Source organism: Vicia villosa, unplaced genomic scaffold (assembly GCF_029867415.1).
Source record: "Vicia villosa cultivar HV-30 ecotype Madison, WI unplaced genomic scaffold, Vvil1.0 ctg.000055F_1_1_2_unsc, whole genome shotgun sequence".
NCBI classification, from domain to species: domain Eukaryota; kingdom Viridiplantae; phylum Streptophyta; class Magnoliopsida; order Fabales; family Fabaceae; genus Vicia; species Vicia villosa.
The window spans coordinates 19,815-40,208 of record NW_026704985.1 but is presented as its reverse complement, the minus strand read 5'-3'; the positions used below and the strand labels follow the sequence as shown (position 1 = coordinate 40,208).

The 20,394-nt window shown below is 35.0% G+C and overlaps 2 protein-coding genes across 2 annotated transcripts; both read left to right on the top strand.

Annotated features, from left to right (window-relative positions):
- The first annotated feature begins 13,506 nt into the window (after positions 1 to 13,506).
- On the top strand, positions 13,507 to 14,247 carry LOC131623187 (uncharacterized mitochondrial protein AtMg00810-like). The gene has a single exon (XM_058894190.1). It carries the CDS (start codon positions 13,507 to 13,509, stop codon positions 14,245 to 14,247), a length of 741 nt encoding a protein of 246 aa, XP_058750173.1.
- Positions 14,248 to 19,111: 4,864 nt separating this feature from the next.
- On the top strand, positions 19,112 to 20,095 carry LOC131623189 (putative phytosulfokines 6). Its single transcript, XM_058894194.1, has 3 exons — positions 19,112 to 19,382; positions 19,487 to 19,548; positions 19,622 to 20,095. The coding sequence occupies exons 1-3, from the start codon at positions 19,286 to 19,288 to the stop codon at positions 19,727 to 19,729; spliced, it is 267 nt and encodes an 88-aa protein (XP_058750177.1). The 5' UTR covers positions 19,112 to 19,285; the 3' UTR covers positions 19,730 to 20,095.
- Positions 20,096 to 20,394: the final 299 nt, after the last annotated feature.

The window sequence follows — 20,394 nt, the reverse complement described above, 5'->3', positions numbered from 1 at the left end:
TCATATTTCCATCTTTTCTTTATTTTAAATTAATTAATAATGCATTAATTATATTTAAAATAAATCACAAAAATGCAAAAAATATGCCTTTTATTTCTTGCAATTTAAAATTCCTAGATAAATGTATAGGATGTCAAATTCATGTAAATAGGCTAGTTTACATTTCCCGCAAAATCGATGTAATAGCGTAGATTTACTTTCCGCACTTTACATTTCCGCATTTTAATTTCCAGCACCCATATAAACTGCGTGTATGTCAAAGATAAAACTGAACCGTTAGATCACTAACTTCAAAGATAAATATCTGAATCCAATCACAATCACATTTGCACCTCTTAGGGTAATCCCTTGTCACTCTTTTCAAAATCAAAGTTACATTTCTACTGTTTCGAGTACAAAATCGAACCTTTTGTTTATATCCGACGAATGGATAGATTTTTAAAGGGAACAAGGATAAAGACCTCCTAACTCAGGGTAGACCTCCTAGTTTGCTTGCTCAAAATCAAAACAAACAAAATTCTCATACACTGTTGTTTTTTTAAAACGAATTTTCCAAAAGACAATATTTTGTATACATCCAAACACGGATCATTACAAAATTAACGATCTTTTCAAAACATCTTTCGAAAGATAAACAAGCATTTGTATATATCCGCACAAGGATCATTACAAATTCTATTTGCAAAGGTATTTCAAAAACACAGGTAAAGCATTCCGAATCAATTGAAAAGTAAAACAAATGAGCTAAGCAAACTAAAGAGCCCATGGATAACCATGGATACAAAGGGTGCTAACACCTTCCCTTTGTATAACCTACCCCCTTACCCAGAATCTCTCAAAGGTCTTTTTTCTGTGTCTTTTATAAACCTTTCCTTCATTGGATAAAATAAAAGGTCGGTGGCGACTCTGTAAACTTTTTCAAAAGTGACGCGAAAGCGTCCGATCGACAAAAAAGGAGTCAGTTCACGTATCCCACGCCACGGAGGGGTATGGCCCGAAAGGACGGTCCACATAATGCATTTGAACTGATTCATGTTGACTTATGGGGTCCTTCACCCAATCCCTCCAGTCAAGGGTATTCCTACTATATAGCCATAGTTGATACCTACACAAAATATACCTGGTTGTATTTCTTGAAACAAAAGTCTGAAGCCTTAGACATTTTTAAGCAATTCCTAGCTTATGTGAAAACTCAGTTTAACACTCCAGTCAAAGTTGTCAAGTCTGGCTTTGGAGGTGAATTTAGACCATTCACAAAGTACCTAAGTGAACTTGGTATTGTCCATAGGTTAACATGTCCACACAGTTCACACCAAAATGGCACTGTGGAAAGAAAACATAGAAGTATAGTAGAAATGGGTTTAACTCTCCTTGCTCATGCTAAAATGCCTATGGAATATTAGGATGATCATAGTTTCACTCATGCTGTATACCTCCTAAATAGGGTACCAACATCTAATTTTCCAGATTTTACTTCTCCCTACATGCTCTTTTCAATAATATACCAGATTATAAGTGTCTTAGAACCTTTGGATGTGTTTTTTTCCTCATCTCAGGCCCTTTAATAAAAACAAACTTAAACTCAAAAGTTCTGAGTGTATATATATATAGGTATCTCTCCTCAGCATAAGGGTCATAAGTGTATCAGTAGTGAAGGAAAATATATATATTTCAAAAGATGTTGTGTTTGATGAAGCAAAGTTTTCCTTTCACTCTATCATAGGTAGTACTCTTCAAAGAAATGATACTTTTTCTATTAATCATGTGTATGCACCTAGGCTGCTACTTCATATAGGTAACTTTACAAATAACCTGCTCCCTAACACTACACAGATTGATCAGTCTAGTCTTGTGCACCCTATTGCTTCTTTTCATCAGGCTGATACTAGTTCAGATCAGGTCAATGTCACTCAGGTTGTCACTCCTGACAATACTCAACAGGTATTATATGAAAACAGTCAAAGAAACATCCCTATATATGTTGAGTCTGATCATGTTTTAGACCATCCTAGTGATAATATTACACTTGTACCTTCTGAGTTATCCTTGTCTCCCTCTATTCCTGATAATGTACCATAGACAACACTTGTTACCAACAATCACCCTATGGTTGCCAGAGGCAAAATAAGTAGTTTTAAAACCTAAAGTTTTTTTGGCTCATACTGAGCCTACCACAGTCAAGCAAGCATTAGCTCATCCCAAGTGGCTTGAAGCTATACAGAAAGAGTACAATGCTCTAATGGCTAAACAAACTTGGACTCTAACTTCTCTTCCTGCTCATAGAAAAGCCATAGGCTGGAAATGGGTGTTTAGGATCAAAGGGAATTCTGATAGCTCTCTTAACAAGTACAAATCCAGATTGGTTGCCAAGGCTTCAATCAGCAATATGGCTTTGATTATCATGAAACTTTTTCAATTGTCATCAAACCTGCAACCATCAAGGTTCTTTTTACTCTTGCTTTAACATATAAGTGGGACATAGCACAAATTGACATAAATAATGCTTTTTTGAATGTGTCTCTTGAGGAAGAAGTATATATGGCCCAACTGAAGCATAGAAAAACACATAGAAAGGGGGTTTGAATAAGTGTAACTTTAAAAACTCTTAAGATAAAAACAATGAACACAATATTTTTATCCTGGTTCGTTGTTAACGAAACTACTCCAGTCCACCCCCTTAGAGTGATTTACCTCAACTGAGGATTTAATCCACTAATCAACCTTGATTATAATGGTTAACCACTTAGAAACACTCTAAGTCTTCTAGAGTAAACTGATCACACCTTGATCACTCTAGGAAATCAACACTTAGAAACTTCTAAGTCTTCTAGAGTCTACTGATCTCGCTGATCACTCTAGGAACCTTTTACAAATCAATGTAAAATAAATGTTTACAAGAGTATGAATTTGCTTCTTAGAAAGCTATAATCACAACTATGATATTTCTCTTAAATTCTAAGTTTAACACTCAATAAATATTACAAAGAATGTGAGGTTGAAGATGAAGTTCGTAAGTATTGATTTCAACAGCGTTTTGGTATTCTTGCAAGAGTTGTATGTTACTTCTGATCAGAACTTCACTATATATATATAGGCGTTTGAGAAGATGACCGTTGAAATGCATTTAATGCGTTGCGTGACTGGACAACTTTGCATTTAATGTTTTCACTAATTTGTCAACTACCTCGAGCCATGCTTTTCTCTGCTTTTACTGACTTTGCCTTTTGTAGCTTCTAACGTTCCTTTTGTCAGTAAGAGACTAGACTCCGTAGCCTGTCATCTAGTACTAACTTCTGATCTCAGATTTTGTGAATACAACATTTGAATAATCAGAATCAGAGTTACAGCTTGGTGCAGAGCATCTTCTTGTCTTCTGACTTTGAAGTGCTTTAGCGTGATACCATAAGAACTTCAATGCTTATGCTTCTAATCTCAATTTCTTCTGATGCTTCATAGACCATGTTCTGATTCTGCTTGACCATCTTCTGATGTCTTGCGAGAGCATGTTCTGATGTTGCAATCCAGAATCTTCTGAGTCAGTGCTTTTTAGCGCTGAATTGTGCATACTCCTTATATATTTCCTAAAATGGAAAATGCATAGGATTAGAGTACCACATTGTCTTATACAAAATTCATATACATTGTTATCATCAAAACAAGAATATTGATCAGAACAAATCTTGTTCTAACAATCTCCCCCTTTTTGATGATGACAAAAACATATATAATTGATATGAATTTGCAATCAGAATATCAGATGACAAAAGACAATTTCACAGATATAGCATAAGCATATAATCAGAGTGTGTCAATATGTCTCCCCCTGAGATTAACAATCTCCCCCTGAAATATATACTAGAAGAATTTATAAATAAAAGACTTCCCTGAGTATTTTTCATTTCAGCAGAGACTTTCACTTTGCCTAGAACTTCAGAATATTCAGAGCTTCTGCTTCTTGCTTCCATATGACAGCTTCAGAGCTTTGAATTTCTTCTTAGTTGTAATAGCATGCTTGATTGAATCAGAACATTCTTGAATGTATCAGAGCATCATCAGAGCATCTTTACATCCTAAAATGTTTCAGAACATACTAGACAAAAATATCAGAACATGAATGTATCAGAGCATAACGTGAATGTATCGGAGCATTCTTGATAACTATCATGTATCAGAGTATTCTTAAAGAATAGCATTTATCAGAGCATATAATATGAAGAAAGTGTATCAGAGTATATTCTCAACCGAGAACATCAGAGCATTCTACGAATGAATATCAGAACATTCTTCTTCTTGTTGCTTCTGATCTTGAAGCTTCACAGCACTAAGCTTGCTTCAATTTTCCAAGAGCATGCTTCTTTATAGAATTGCCTTTCCTCATTTATTTGCTTCTCATGTTGAGCTTTTTCAGAATATCTTCAATCCTGCAAAAAATCTTACAAACATAGAACTTGCAAATAATGTTAGGAATGTTGAGACTTAATCCCAGCAACTGACAATATAAATCAAATCAATTATCATGTTTCTCCCCCTTTTTGTCATAACATCAAAAAGCATTAAAAGGATTCAGATGATAAAACAGCATAAAGTGAAGAAGATAATATTTCATTGATTAACAAAATATATCAGAAGATACAAGATGAATAGAAGCAGATGCAAGAAACAGATGCAAGAAACAAGAAAACATCTAAGACCAAGACACACTACGACTAGCCTAGTTTAGAAACTATCTTGGCCAGAAGGTTTTGAATCTCAGCAGTGCTTTCTATCTGCGTCTTCATAAAAGATCTGAACTCATCGTGAGTTTCCTCATGCTTGTCCAGACGAGAAGCAAGATCAGCTTGATTCTGTTGAAGAGCCTTCATGGTGTTCATCAGAACAGAAGGTCCAGCAGAAGAAGCATCAAAGCTATTGCCCAGAACAGTAGAATTCTCAACAGCAGCATCGACCATGAGAACATCAGCTTGATTTTCCTTAAGAGGAGATTGCATAGCAGGATGATTCTCTATAGCTTGTTTCTCAGCATCAGCTTCTACTTCAGAAGCATCTTCAGCAAACACAGGAGAAGGGAATTCAAAATCTGAATTCTCTAAAGCCAGAAGAATTTCAGCTAAATTCTTTGGAGGTGTAGGAGCAGCAGGTTCTGATGGGTATTCAACTTCTGGATATACCATAGCTGGTGCCTTAGCAGAGGGATTCTCCCTTAACCAGTTGAATAAGAACTTAAAATCTCCAGTCAGAACATGATAGCTAGGCTTCCACACAACCATAGCCAAAGGATGAACTTCTTCAAGCTCATCAACGAATTTATTCTCCTCAAGAGACTTCCAGCTCCTGATGGGATGATAGTACTTACCATCATCTAAATCCAAAAAGTAGCCAGAAGATCCAGTACTTTCAGCCAAGCATCTCTTCTGGATGTTCAGAAAATCAGTCTGAATATCCTTCTTAAAGACTTTCCACAACTTGCGAAGAACACCATGATCCATCTTGGACTCATGAGCAGCTTTCAGAGTCTCCAATCCAGTTCTGACCTTACACATCAACAAGTCATAGAAAGCATTAATAGAGGGTTCAGGAGGATTGAAAGTGAAACAATAGTCAGGATAAAGAAGACTATAGGGTTTTGATTTTCTTGAGGACAAAGCAGGGGTGGTAGAAGATGAAGAATCTTTGGTGGAGGTGGTTGAGAGAATATTTTTAGAAGGAAGATGGAGAGAGATAGCATTTTGTGGTTGAGAGTTTAGAACAGGTGTAGAAGGAAGTGGTTGGTTTCTGTTTGTGGTTATGGAAGAAGATGGAGTGACAGAAGGAGGAGGCTTTTTCTGAGGGGGGCGGTCAGAAGAACGGTAAATTTTATTAATGAGCTTCTCAAGTTGTTCATCAGTTCTTTTAGGTTTGAGATTCTCTTTGGGTTTCTTCTGCTTCTTTGCTTGCTTAGAATCAGGGCCTTCTTCTGTGGCCTTTCTCTTCAGTTTCTTTTCTTTCTTCTTCTGTTCCTTCTTTCTTAACTCATCCAGAGATGGAAGAGTTCTTCCTCGAATCCAAGCAGGATCAACAGAAGTTTGTGCTATAACACATGACTTCAGATAGCGTTTGACAGATTTGTCTTGCTCCTCTTTGAACATGTGAGAAAAACCCACAACAGGAGTTCTTCTAGTCAGAATATCTGGAAACATTGTTGAAGGAGTGGTCACTTCTTCAATCAGTTGCATCCTTTTTAGAGTCTGAGAATTCAGAATAACCCCTTGGATAGCAGTCAAGTTTTTAGATGGGCCAACTGTTCTCAGAACATCTATCAAGCCACTCTGAATCAGAATATCTAAAATCATCCTTCCAACAGGAATAGTATTCTTCTTAAGTTTGGGATTCTTCCGACGTTCTTCATCTCTTGATTCTTCAATAGTAGTCTTCAGATGTTGAAAAAGAATGCGTGATAGATTAACTCTCATGACTTTTCCAATGCAGAATAATATATACTTTTGATCCTGATTGACATAGGTAGTAGCGCTTGATGATTTTCTATGATAGAGAGATCCCATAATGATCTCAGCCCATACTCTGTAGGAAGGCTTTAAGGCAGTAGTGAAAGTAGAGGCGATACCAGAAGTAAACAACTCTCGATCAACTTTCTCCCAAACAGTTCTTCCATGAAGAGCACCAGAGATTTCATCCAAACCATCAAGACCATACAGTTTCCTTATCAGTTTCTCAGTCACAACAACTTCATGCCCTAGCACGAAGGAGATGATGGCAGTTGACGTAACCGTTGCATGTGTCCAGAAATCCTTAACCAATATAGGATAAACTGGTCGAATCAACCTTTCAAAGTAGTTTGACCATTCTTGTATCAGTATAGCAGTTTTGGTTTTGAAATCATGTGCCATAAGATTTTCAAAATCCACCATTGTTTCGCAGAGAACCTCCAGTTCATTATAAGGAATCGAACAAGACTTCAAAGGAAGATATGCAGGTTCCCTTTGTTGAACATGATGTTGCGATGATACCTTGCGTTAAACATTCGAAGATGAAGCCATGGATTCACACTGAGATTCAGGTTTAGAACTAGAGTTTATGCAAAACGAGAGAGATGAACAATGATAGACAACGAACAAAGAGAGAGAATGTAAAAAGATGAAATGTTATGGAGATGAGTTTATATAGGCACGAATTTGAAATGAAATGCAATATGTTTCTGAATGAACAGGATTACAGAAAATCAAATGCATTTAATGTTGAGTGACGTTAGGGCAAAACGTGATATTTGAAATGATTTGCACAGTTACCTAGGGCGGCGTCTCATCAACTGCACGCATGCTTGTCCCTTTAGAGTGAACACGTGTTCATCTTCTGGAAAAGCTGGTGACAGCTGTTTTGCTTTAAAAGAGATTCTGAATCAACTTATACATATGAAACGTTAGTAATAACAGAATCAAAATATCTAACTGACTAAAAATCAGAACTTCTTATAAAAGAAAATAAATGATCATTTCAAATCTAGTCCATATATCAGAACTTCTCATCTTCTCATTCTGGGCATAAATCCATACTGAGATTCTTCAGAATGAACTTAAACCTATCTTCAGCAAGGGGTTTTGTAAAGATATCAGCCCATGGATGGTCTGTATCAACAAAGTTTAAAGATAGAACACCCTTCTGAACATAGTCCCTAATGAAATGATGTTTGATCTCAATATGTTTAGCTTTGGAATGTAAGATTGGATTCTTAGATAAACATATAGCAGAAGTATTATCACAGAAGATAGGAATGTTACTCTCATATATCTGATAATCTTCTAGCTGACTCTTCATCCAGAGCATCTGTGGACTACATCCAGCAGCAGCAACATATTCTGCTTCTGTTGTAGAGAGGGCAATGGTAGTTTGCTTCTTGCTGTACCAGGAGATCAGGTGACTTCCAAGAAATTGACAACTTCCAGAAGTACTTTTCCTTTCAACTATATCTCCAGCATAATTAGCATCATGGAATCCTACTAAGTTATATTCTTCAGATCTTCTGTAGACTAAACCAACATTAGTAGTACCTTTCAGATACCTCAGAATTCTCTTAACAGCTGTTAAGTGAGATTCTCTAGGATCTGATTGGAATCTTGCACACAGACAAACACTGAATAAAATATCAGGTCTAGAAGCAGTAAGATATAGAAGAGATCCAATCATACCTCTGTAGAGCTTCTGATCTACCTTCTTACTTACCTCATCCTTACCTAGGACACACGTTGGATGCATAGGAGTTTTTGCTTCTTTGCTTTCTGAAAGATTAAACTTCTTCAGAAGTTCTTTCACGTATTTGGTTTGATGAACATAGGTTCCATCAGAAGTTTGATTGATTTGAATCCCAAGAAAGTACTTGAGTTCTCCCATCATGCTCATTTCAAACTCAGCCTGCATAGACTTAGCAAACTCCTTTCCAAGTGTAGCATTAGAGGTTCCAAAGATAATATCATCAACATAAATTTGGCAAATTGAAATATCCTTTTTAAAGGTTTTACAAAAGAGAGTAGTATCCACTTGTCCTCTAGTGAAACCATTATCTAGAAGGAAAGAACTTAATCTTTCATACCAAGCTCTAGGAGCTTGCTTCAGGCCATATAATGATTTCTTTAATTTGAAAACATGTTCTGGAGACTTAGAGTCTTCAAAACCAGGAGGTTGGTGGACATATACTTCCTCATCTATATAACCATTTAAGAAGACACTCTTAACATCCATCTGATATAGAGTGACGTTATGTTAAGTGGCAAAAGAAATTAATAAGCGAATAGATTCTAACCTAGCCACTGGTGCAAAGGTTTCCGTATAGTCTATGCCTTCTTGCTGACTATAGCCCTGAGCAACCAGTCTGGCTTTGTTTCTTACAACTTCTCCTTTTTCGCTTAGCTTGTTTCTGAAGACCCACTTGGTTCCAATGATGTTGAATCCTTTTGGTCTAGGAACAAGATCCCATACGTCATTCCTTGTAAACTGATTGAGTTCTTCTTGCATGGAAATTATCCAGTCAGCATCCTCCAGAGCTTGATTAACAGAAGTTGGCTCGATAAGAGATACTAGACCAAATTGACATTCTGCATTGTTCTTAAGGAATGATCTGGTTCTGATAAGATCTTCTTTCTTCCCAAGGATAACATCTTCTAAGTGAGCAGAGGTGAGTCTAGAAGATCTTCGGATGGTTCGCTCTTCAGAAATTCTGAGATTTTCTAATGAAGCAGCAACTTGATCTTCTGACACTTTGCTTCTGGGTTCTTCAGCTTTTGAGTTAGAGACTTCAATATCTGCAAATTCTCAAACTGCTTTGGCTTTTCAAGACCAAGCTTATCATCAAATCTGATATTGATTGATTCTTCAACAATCAATGTTTCAGTATTGTATACTCTGTAGCCTTTTGAGCGTTCAGAATATACAAGAAGGAAACACTTCTGTGCCTTAGAATCAAACTTACTCAGATGATCTTTAGTGTTCAGAATATAACATATACATCCAAAAGGGTGAAAATAAGAAATGTTGGGTTTTCTGTTCTTCCATAATTCATAAGGAGTCTTATTAAGAATAGGTCTTATGGAGATTCTATTCTAAACATAACATGCAGTATTTATTGCTTCTGCCCAGAAATGTTTAGCCATATTGGTCTCGTTGATCATGGTTCTGGCCATTTCTTGTAGAGTCCTATTCTTTTGCTCTACAACTCCATTTTGTTGTGGAGTTCTAGGGCAAGAGAAATCATGGGAAATACCATTTTCTTTGAAATAAATCTCAAAGAATCTGTTCATAAATTTGCCACCATGATCACTTCTGGCCTTTATGATTTTACACTCTTTCTCAGATTGGATCTGAGTGCAGAAGTCAAAGAATATTGTATGAGACTCATCCTTGTGTTTCAAGAACGTTACCCATGTCCATCTGTTATAACCATCTATGATGACTAACCCATATTTCTTCCCTCTGACAGAAACTGTTTTGATTGGGCCAAACAGATCAATGTGCAGAAGTTCTAGCGGCCTAGAGGAGGAAACAACATTCTTAGACTTGAATGCAGGTTTGGAAAACTTCCCTTTCTGACATGCTTCGCAAAGAGCATCTGATTTATATTTCAGATTAGGGAGTCCTCTGACCAGATTTAGTTTGTTAATCTGAGAAATCTTTCTCAAACTAGCATGGCCTAATCTTCTGTGCCAGACCCATTGCTTTTCACTAACAGACATAAGACAAGTTACCTTCTGATTCTTAAGATCTTGAAGATCAATCTTGTAAATGTTGTTCTTTCTCTTGCCTGTAAATAGGATTGAGCCATCCTTCTGACTTACAGCTTTGCAAGACTTTTGATTGAAGATTATGTCATAACCATTGTCACTTAATTGACTTATGGACAATAAGTTATGAGCTAATCCATCTACAAGAAGTACATTAGTTATGGAAGGAGAGTTACCAATACTTATGGTTCCTGAGCCAATAATCTTGCCCTTCTGATCTCCTCCAAAATTGACTTCACCAGCGGACTTAAGCACCAGGTCTTGGAACATAGACCTTTTTCCCGTCATGTGCCGCGAGCACCCAGAGTCCAGGTACCATGACATGTTTTGCTTTGTCTTCTTTGCTACCAAGGATATCTGCAACAGAAATTATCTTCTCCTTAGGTACCCAAATTTTCTTGGGTCCTTTCTTGTTAGTTTTCCTCAAGTTCTGATTAAACGGGTTTAGCATGATAATTAACAGGAGGTACAGCATGATATTCCTTAGGTTGAGCAACATGATACTTTCTATTTTGTGTCACATGCTTCTTTGTGTGTGTAATGTGAAAGCTTTTAGCATGTGAAGTGAGCCTAATATCATGGGAGTGGCCATACTTGAACTGATCATACAATGGCTTGTATGTGATTTTCATATCATCTATGGGTTCAAGTTTGTATGGGGTTTCACCCTCATAACCTATGCCAACTCTCTTGTTTCCACTAACAGCATATATCATAGAGGCAAGTTGACTTCTTCCAATACCTCTAGATAAGAACTTCTTGAAACTCAAGTCATATTCTTTAAGAATATTGTTCAAGCTTGGAATAGACTTTTCTGAACCAGAAGATGACTCAGCATCTTTGGATAGTTTTAAAACTTTTTCTTTGAGTTCAGAATTTTCTAATTCAAGCTTCTCAGTTTTAGATACAAAGAGCTTTCTCAGCTTTTTGTATTTGATATTAAGCTTAGCCTTGATTTCAAGAATTTCAGCTAAACTGGAAGCTATCTCATCTCTAGACAGTTCAGAAAATACCTCTTCAGAGTCAGAGTCTGATTCTGATGTAGATTCTGATCCATCATCCACAGTAGCCATCAGCGCTATGTTGGCTTGCTCGTCTTTAGAGTCTAATTCTGATTCTGATGAATCTGAATCATCCCAAGTTGCCATAAGACCTTTCTTCTTCTGGAACTTCTTCTTGGGTTTCTCCCTTTGAAGCTTTGGACACTCATTCTTGTAATGTTCTCAAAGCACTGATCAGCTCTTCCAAAGATACTTCATTCAGATTCTTTGCAATCTTGAATGCAGTCACCATTGGGCCCCATCTTCTGGGCAAGCTTCTGATGATCTTTTTGACGTGATCAGCCTTTGTATATCCCTTGTTAAGCACTCTTAATCCAGCAGTTAGAGTTTGAAATCTTGAGAACATTGTTTCAATGTTTTCATCATCCTCCATCTTGAAGGCTTCATACTTCTGGATTAATGCAAGAGCTTTTGTCTCTTTGACTTGGGCATTTCCTTCGTGAGTCATCTTTAATGATTCAAAGATGTCATGGGCAGTTTCCCTGTTGGATATCTTCTCATATTCAGAATGAGAAATAGCATTCAGCAGAAATAGTCCTTGACTTATGATGATTTTTAAATTGTTTCTTTTGATCATCACTCATTTCTTGTCTTGACATCTTTGCTCCACTAGCATTTGCTGGATGTTTGTAACCATCCACAAGCAAGTCCCATAAATCACCATCTAGACCAAGAAAGTAACTTTCCAATCTGTCTTTCCAGTATTCAAAGTTTTCACCATCAAATATTGGTGGTCTAGAATATCCATTTCCATTTCCATTGTTGTGTTGATCATTTGAATTAGATGTAGAAGTGGATGTAACAATATCAACCATATTGACTTTGTGTTTTTCTCACCCTGAATCTTTTTCTAACACGGTTAAGTGCTTGCACCTAGAACCGGTGCTCTGATGCCAATTGAAGGATAGAAAAACACTTAGAAAGGGGGGGTTTGAATAAGTGTAACTTTAAAAACTCTTAAGATAAAAACAATGAACACAATATTTTTATCATGGTTCATTATTAACGAAACTACTCCAGTCCACCCCCTTAGAGTGATTTACCTCAACTGAAGATTTAATCCACTAATCAACCTTGATTACAATAGTTATCCACTTAGAAATACTCTAAGTCTTCTAGAGTATACTGATCACACCTTGATCACTCTAGGATATCAACACTTAGAAACTTTTAAGTCTTCTAGAGTCTACTGATCTCACTGATCACTCTAGGAACCTTTTACAAATCAATGTAAATTAAATGTTTACATGAGTATGAATTTGCTTCTTAGAAAGCTATAATCACAACTGTGATATTTCTCTTAAGTTCTAAGCTTAACACTCACTAAATATTACAAAGAATGTGAGGTTGAAGATGAAGTTCGTAAGTATTAATTTCAGTAGCGTTTTGGTATTCTTGCAAGAATTATATGTTACTTCTGATCAGAACTTCACTATATATATAGGCGTTTGAAAAGATGACCATTGAAATGCATTTAATGCGTTGTGTGACTGGACAGCTTTCCATTTAATGTTTTCACTGTTTTGTCAACTACCTCAAGCCATGCTTTTCTCTGCTTTTACTGACTTTGCCTTTTGTAGCTTCTAACGTTCCTTTTGTCAGTTAGAGATTAGACTTCGTAGCCTGTCATCTAGTACTAACTTCTGATCTCAGATTTTGTAAATACAACGTTTGAATAATCAGAATCAGAGTTACAGCTTGGTGCAGAGCATCTTCTTGTCTTCTGACTTTGAAGTGCTTTAGCATGATTCCATCAGAACTTCAGTGCTTCTGCTTCTGATCTCAAGTTCTTCTGATGCTTCATAGACCATGTTCTGATTCTGCTTGACCATCTTCTGATGTCTTGCGAGAGCATGTTCTGATGTTGCAATCCATAATCTTCTGAGTCAGTGCTTCTTAGCGCTGAATTGTGCATACTCCTTATATATTTCCTAAAATGGAAAATGCATAGGATTAGAGTACCACATTGTCTTATACAAAATTCATATACATTGTTATCATCAAAACAAGAATATTGATCAGAACAAATCTTGTTCTAACACCAACCACCAGGGTTTGTGAATGAAAATAAAACTCTGGTGTGTAAGCTAAATAGGGCACTCTATGGTCTGAAAAATGCCCCACGAGCCTGGTATGAGAAGTTTCATAAAACTCTTTTTCAGTTTGGATTTATGGCCAGCATGTGTGATCACTCCTTGTTCATCTACAGTCATCAAGGAATCACTCTATATGCATTAGTCTATGTGGATGATATACTTGTCACAGGTTCTTCATCTACCCTTATTCACAAGGTAATTTCAAAACTGCATCATGAATTTGCTCTTAGTCAACTTGGGAGGCCAGAATACTTTTTGAACCTTGAGGTCATATATCAAACCAATGGCTCAATTATTCTCACTCAAACAAAGTACATCAGAGATCTACTTAGTAGAGTTAACATGGAAGAAGCTAATGGTGTGACTGCACCTATATTCATTCATTGCAAGCTCAGCAGGTTTGGTACTGATATCATGGAGGATCCTCTCTTATACAGATATTTTGTAGGTGCCTTACAATACATCACTCTTACTAGGCCTAATATAGCCTATTGTATAAATAAGGCCTGCCAGTTTATTGCTAACCCTTTGGACAGTCATTGGAGTATGGTGAAACGCATTCTCAGGTATCTCATTGGTACTGCTTCTTTTGGCCTCAAATTGTCTCCTGCAAACTTGAATCAAGATCTCTCTATCAGAGCTTACAGTGACTCTGATTGGGCTAATGATCCTGATGACAGGAGGTCAACATCTGGCACTTGTATCTTTTTTGGTCCCAACCTTATTTCGTGGAGCTCCAAGAAACAATCCCTTGTGGATAGGTCGAGTGCAGAAGCAGAATACATAGCTTTGGCACACACCACAACTGAGTTACTCTGGTTGTAGTCTATGCTAGCTGAATTAAAGGTCAAGTGCTTCTCTCCCACTCTACTGTGTGACAACTTAAGTGTTATGATGTTAAGACACAATCATGTTCTTCATGCTCGTACAAAACACATTGAGCTTGATATACATTTTGTTAGGGAAAGGGTAGGTGCAAACAAACTCAAAAAAACAACATGTTCCAGCCTTTGCATAGCTAGATGATATCATGACTAAGCCATTGCCTAGTGCTGCTTTTAAAGATCTTCGAAGCAATCTCAAAGTCATGCCATTACCACCTCCTTGATCTTGAGGGGGAGTATTAGTGTTTACACATTGTATTGGGTCGGCCTATCTAGGTCAATGGGATTTTTCTTGTAATCTTCTATTGCTTATTATTCATACTATAGAATAGGATAGTATATAAGTGGACAAGCTCAATCATTTTCAGTTTATGCAGTGTAACTGAATTGTAACAGAAATCTTGAATATTCATCTTCTTTGTGAAATGAGAAAGCAGAGTTTCTCATGCTCTATTAACTACCGAAACAAAATTTATTTCACGGGAAGATTGTTGATATGGGTTAAAGGTGAAACAAAGAAGATGGAATTTATTATTTTCATTTCAAGATCAAACTCAGGTGCGAAAAATAGAAATGTATTTCTTCAAGTGAAAGATGGAGTATGCATAAACAATATCTAAAGAAGGTAACTCATAAAGATGCAACATCCATGAAATGTGAGTCTAAGTTTCAACTTAGAGATTTTTTTAGCAATGGTATGTGGAGCGTCATCGTTGTGAATGGGTAGCACAATCATAAAATGACGGAGATTTCTGAAGGTCATAAATATGGAGAACATCTAGAGTCATTAGAGGTTAAAGTTGTTCGTGAGATGACATTATAATATGATCATTTCAAGTAAAATTGTGATGACGTTGAAGAAAAGGAATGGTTGGAGTGAAACTAATATCAAGCATTTTTATAAGACTATGTACAATGGGGGTGTTGAAATTTTTTTTCAACTGTTGAATTCATGCAATGGTATGTTTAATAGCTTGTTTAATATGATGTGGATTACTTTGTGTTGAAAGAATTCAACATGTTGAATGAATGAGAGTGGGGGCCACATACAATATTTTGCAAAATCCTATTGGTTGTTGTGACTATTTGAATTTTTAGTGTGTTGTGAATGGTGGTAAAGTAGGGTGTTGAATTTTATTAAACAAAACTATTGTAGTGAGTAAAAGTTGAATGTGTGTTGAATTATTAGGTGGAAGAGAGAAGATGATGTGGAGTATAAAAAGTGAAAAAGTAGGGTGTTGAATTTGGAAACCATTGTAAATAGTCTGAGGAATATTATTTTTACACTAAACAATACACTTACACCGTATATGTATACAGTTTTAATTTTTTAAAATGATTAATAATTATATTTTCTTTTTGTTTGATTCAAAGAACCACATGCAAATGTTGTATATTAGACGGTGTATATGTAAATTGTTTGGTTCTTGGTGTACAAATAGCAATGCTCTTTTATAATGCGTGACACAAATTCAAAAAGTCTATCAAATGTCCAAGATCATAAATACAGCATTTGGTGAAATGCTTGGTTGAAAATAAATATGTGTATATCTACAAATTTATTGGTGATTCAAAAATATACAAAGATATATTTTCTGAAATCCATTAAATTATTTCTTACTTTCCTTACTTTTTTGGTGATGATCCCCACGTATAAAACCAATAAATACCATCTATTGTTGCTTGAGTTTATTTTCTCCACTTCTACGAAGATGGCATACTCAGTTGTATTTTCTTATATGACGCGTGAGAATGAAGTAGGTGTCATTTTGGATTTATAAGGATGTCGTGATTTTTTTTTGAAATCTTCACGAAATTCTCCTAAGATAATTGTGACTAGTCAGAACAATACTTTGATGAATCTTCTTAACAAAATGTTTTCCAAATCTACTGATCAACTGTGTTGGTATCACGTTCTAAAAAATATTAGAGTAAGATGAAAGTTAAAATCTAAGGATGACAAAAAGAATAAACTAACTAAAGTATGGAAAATTATAATGGATACATTGGAAACTATATTGGGCCTGACTCGGAGAAAGCATTTATTTAATCTCTTCACTTGTTGAAAATTGTATGAGAAAAATTTCTCAAATTAATAAAATATGTAGAGGGTAGGATATTGGGACAGGTGAAGGAGAAAGAGGTATGAGTCAGGACTGACTATGTCATGCATATTAGAAATAAAACAACCAATAGGGTCGGTTCTACTTATAATAGATAAAAAAACGTATTTGGAAATAGTATGAGTGGGTATCTTGTAACAGTATGATACATGGAAAATATACTAATATACAAACTTCATTTTAAAAAAGCATCATTTGAAGAGAACACAGATTCAATAGAATTATGTTATGGTTACAATCATATGTAAATATTTTTAGAAATCATTTCACGAGTACTTAACTTCTCTCATAGGCTTTTGTCTTCCATTTAATCACTTCGAGATCAGTGTTAAGAACCACTTGATAATCACCACTTTGCAATTGCATCTGATGAGTTGGGAGTTTTTCTGGATTTTTAACATTGGTGTGAATATAATGGGTTAGTTGGCTGTGAGGATGTTCTTCCATCTATTTAAGATTTAAACACTATTACGGAATACATATATTATCACAGTTGGGAGAAAGATTCTACTATGGACGGTGGTCCGTAGTGTGGTTGTATGTGCCTTCTTTACAACCACGGGCTACTAACCGTGATAAAGACAATAGCGTGTAACATAACACTATAGCTGTTTAAAACAACCGTAACAAAAGGTTGAGGTTATGGGTTTGATATCCAACGCCTATATTTTTTGTAGATTTCAATATATTTCACCAGGATTCTATAATTCAACCGTAGTGAAAGACTTAGCACACAATATTTCACCATGATCCTTGTTTCCAACTTTGGTGATATGTTTAGTTGAGTTTATTATAACTTGTAGATTTCAATATATTTCACCATGATTCTATTAAACAACCGTAGTGAAAGAATTAGCACACAATATTTTACCATGGTCCTTGTTTCTAACTTTGGTGATATGTTTACTTGAGTTTATTATAACTTCTAGATTTCAATATATTTCACCAAGATTCGATAATCCAACCATAGTGAAAGAAATAGCACACAATATTTCACCATGGTCCTTGTTTCCAACTTTGGTGATATGTTTACTTGAGTTTATTATAATTTATGTGGAATGCTTATTTCACCAATTGTTCACTAAACATATAACATTTTAATCTGATTTAGAAAATTATAATATGAGATATTAAGTTATATTAGAAAAACAAGTTACACTAATCAATGTTGTATAAGCTTTATACAATTCATTATCCAATTTTTTAACGATTAGATCTTGTTTTAATATTTTTAGATATTTAACTATCTCTTCTTTCACCTCTAGTTCATTTTGTAAAATATTATTTACTTTACAAATAAAATTAAACGTGATGGAAGATGTAGTTGAAGAACTAGAATGATTGAACAAAGTTTTAATCGTTAAAGAGCGAAATGTAGATAATAAACTACAGAAAGCTTGTATAACATTAAGAAATATTTTTTATAGCATGAAAATGGCTTCAGATTAAATCACTGTAAACTCTTGCACTTTTATAGATTGACTTCAAAAATCTATTATTTGAATTGATCAATATCGAATTAAAGTTATGACTAAGTTAAGAGTGTGGTGCTTTTTTTACTTATTCTCTTGGTAGTCTTTGTTTCAGTCTTGATGATCTAGATGCCTTGAGCTCTATTTTAATTTTTCATTGGAGTGTTCTTCTTAGAAGACGGTTGTTAACCTTGTAGATTTTTCTTTTTCGTTTTATGTTTGTTTGTTTTCTTTGTTGTATCTTTTGGTACATCTTGTGTCAATTGTTCATTTATATTTTGAAATCTTTGACCTATATTATTATTAATATGTACTATTTATCTTTAAAAAAAACTAATAAGCGATCTTATCCTTTTATTAATGTTCATAGTTTTGGCTACAAATCCTTCACAATGTTCAAATCACTATACATAGATAGACTGCCTGATTTCTAATGAATTAATCTGGACACTATAAATCAAAATATTTTGGTATATTGATGATCATGAAAATCACTCATTTCATAGAAGCTACTTTTATTCACACTGAAAAACTTTAAACAATATTCAAATTAAAATGAAAGGTTTAAGGAATATTAAAAATTACCTGTATAAGTAAATAAAGTTAAATTAAAACTAGTATCAAATAGCTGTCAACAATTCAAAAATGGAATATGAGTGCTCTCTCTGAGCATCTACTACATGTATCTCTCGTCCTTTTCCCTCCTACTTAATTATTACTCATCTATTATTAACCAAATATTTTTAACTATTTATTTAAATTTAATTTATTAACCAATTATCTTATAACTAAATCAGAGCAAAACCGAATGAATTTTGACCCACTTCATGACTTTGCAATTAGTTGAGATTAATGGAACAGTCCATGTTATTCAAAATGCTATGTTTTTCTAAATAAAGATAAACTACAAGTGAGGCCAAATTATTTCAAAACATTTAATGAAGGCACTCAGTACTATATCATATAGACATAGGATTTTTCCGTTGACTATGTGAAGAAAAATCAGAAAGTGGGGTACACCTAGTAATCAAACACACCCATCTTTTTAATGTTGACTATGCTCTCACTTTAATTCCTTTTGTTTTCTTGCTCCATTAGGGACCACCATGAAAATGACTATCCCTTTCTCTCGTTTCTTCATAGTGGTTTCTTTACTGTTCATTGAAAATGATGAGATGCTCTCATCACATGAAGAATATAGAAAACTCTAGCTATACATTGAAATAGAGATTGTAAACAGGTAGGTCCCAGTGAAGGTGCTTCTGAGTTGTGGACTTTTGGAGTCTCCACGTGACACAAACTCAAGTTCCTCTTTTAAGCAGCTTTATGCAAAGCTTCATTTATTTATTCTCTTGTTAGTCGCCATCCTTCTAAAGTATCTCCAATGAAGCATCAAATTCTCTTGTTTTTCTTTGTTCTCATTCTTTCTTCTTTCTTTGCTTCTGCTCGTTTTCTTGTACCCCCAAATGGTTCAAAACATGGTAACTATGTTGTTGTATAATACTACTTTTTATGTATTGTTTGCTCACTTCATTTCCATTTGTTAACTAATTTTTGAGGTTGGAATAACTTGATATGTATATAGGTGAAAAGGAATTGAAGGTCATTGGTATAACATCAAGCGAAATGACAGAAGATATGGAAGAAGTAAGTATCTACATGCTACTTTTGTCTGAACTTGCTTACTTTCTGTCTTGTAATTTGGTTGAAATTTGTGTAGTTGATGGGATTAGAGGAGTGTTTTGAAAAGGATGAAGAATGCTCTAGCAGAAGGATGATTGCAGAGGCTCACTTGGATTATATCTACACCCAACACCACAAGCCTTGAATCAGTTCAAATGCGGTGTTTTAATTGCGCATGAGTACTAATTAAAACAATAATAAAGTATTAAATCTGAAATATAAATGAATGATGTATCCAAGTTCTGTACATTTGAGGTTCAAGATGTGAAGGTTGATGAAAATGTATGTTTCTCAATTATATCAGGTATCTACATATAGATGTTGAATTAGTCACACTTTTCAAGATGTAAACACATTTATGCCTTTACATAGTACCCTACTAAAATGTGTTTTAAAGTTCGCACATAGCACAAACTGCTTAATGGAGAATAGTGCTTCTAGGTTCTACCTCTGCTTAATTGCTTCAATAAAACTGCTTAATGGGGAACATAGTCTATGTTCTACGCAGAAATTCTATTAGTTCTATTTTTTTTAAATGATTACTACTCCCACTACTTCTGGTCACAAATATACATAAAAATTGCTTTAAAATGGTATATTAGCATTATGTATTTGTACTTTATAGGTCAAACTGGTCAAAATACAAGTGTTCAGAGATTTCCATCAGATAGGTTATAATAAAATGACAGTATAAAGATATGAACTGTTACTTAAGTGTATGTATATCATACAATGACAAACTGAAGATGAAAACTGATGCAGAAGTGTACGTAAATATAACAAATGTGTACAGTAAGTCAACAGATATGC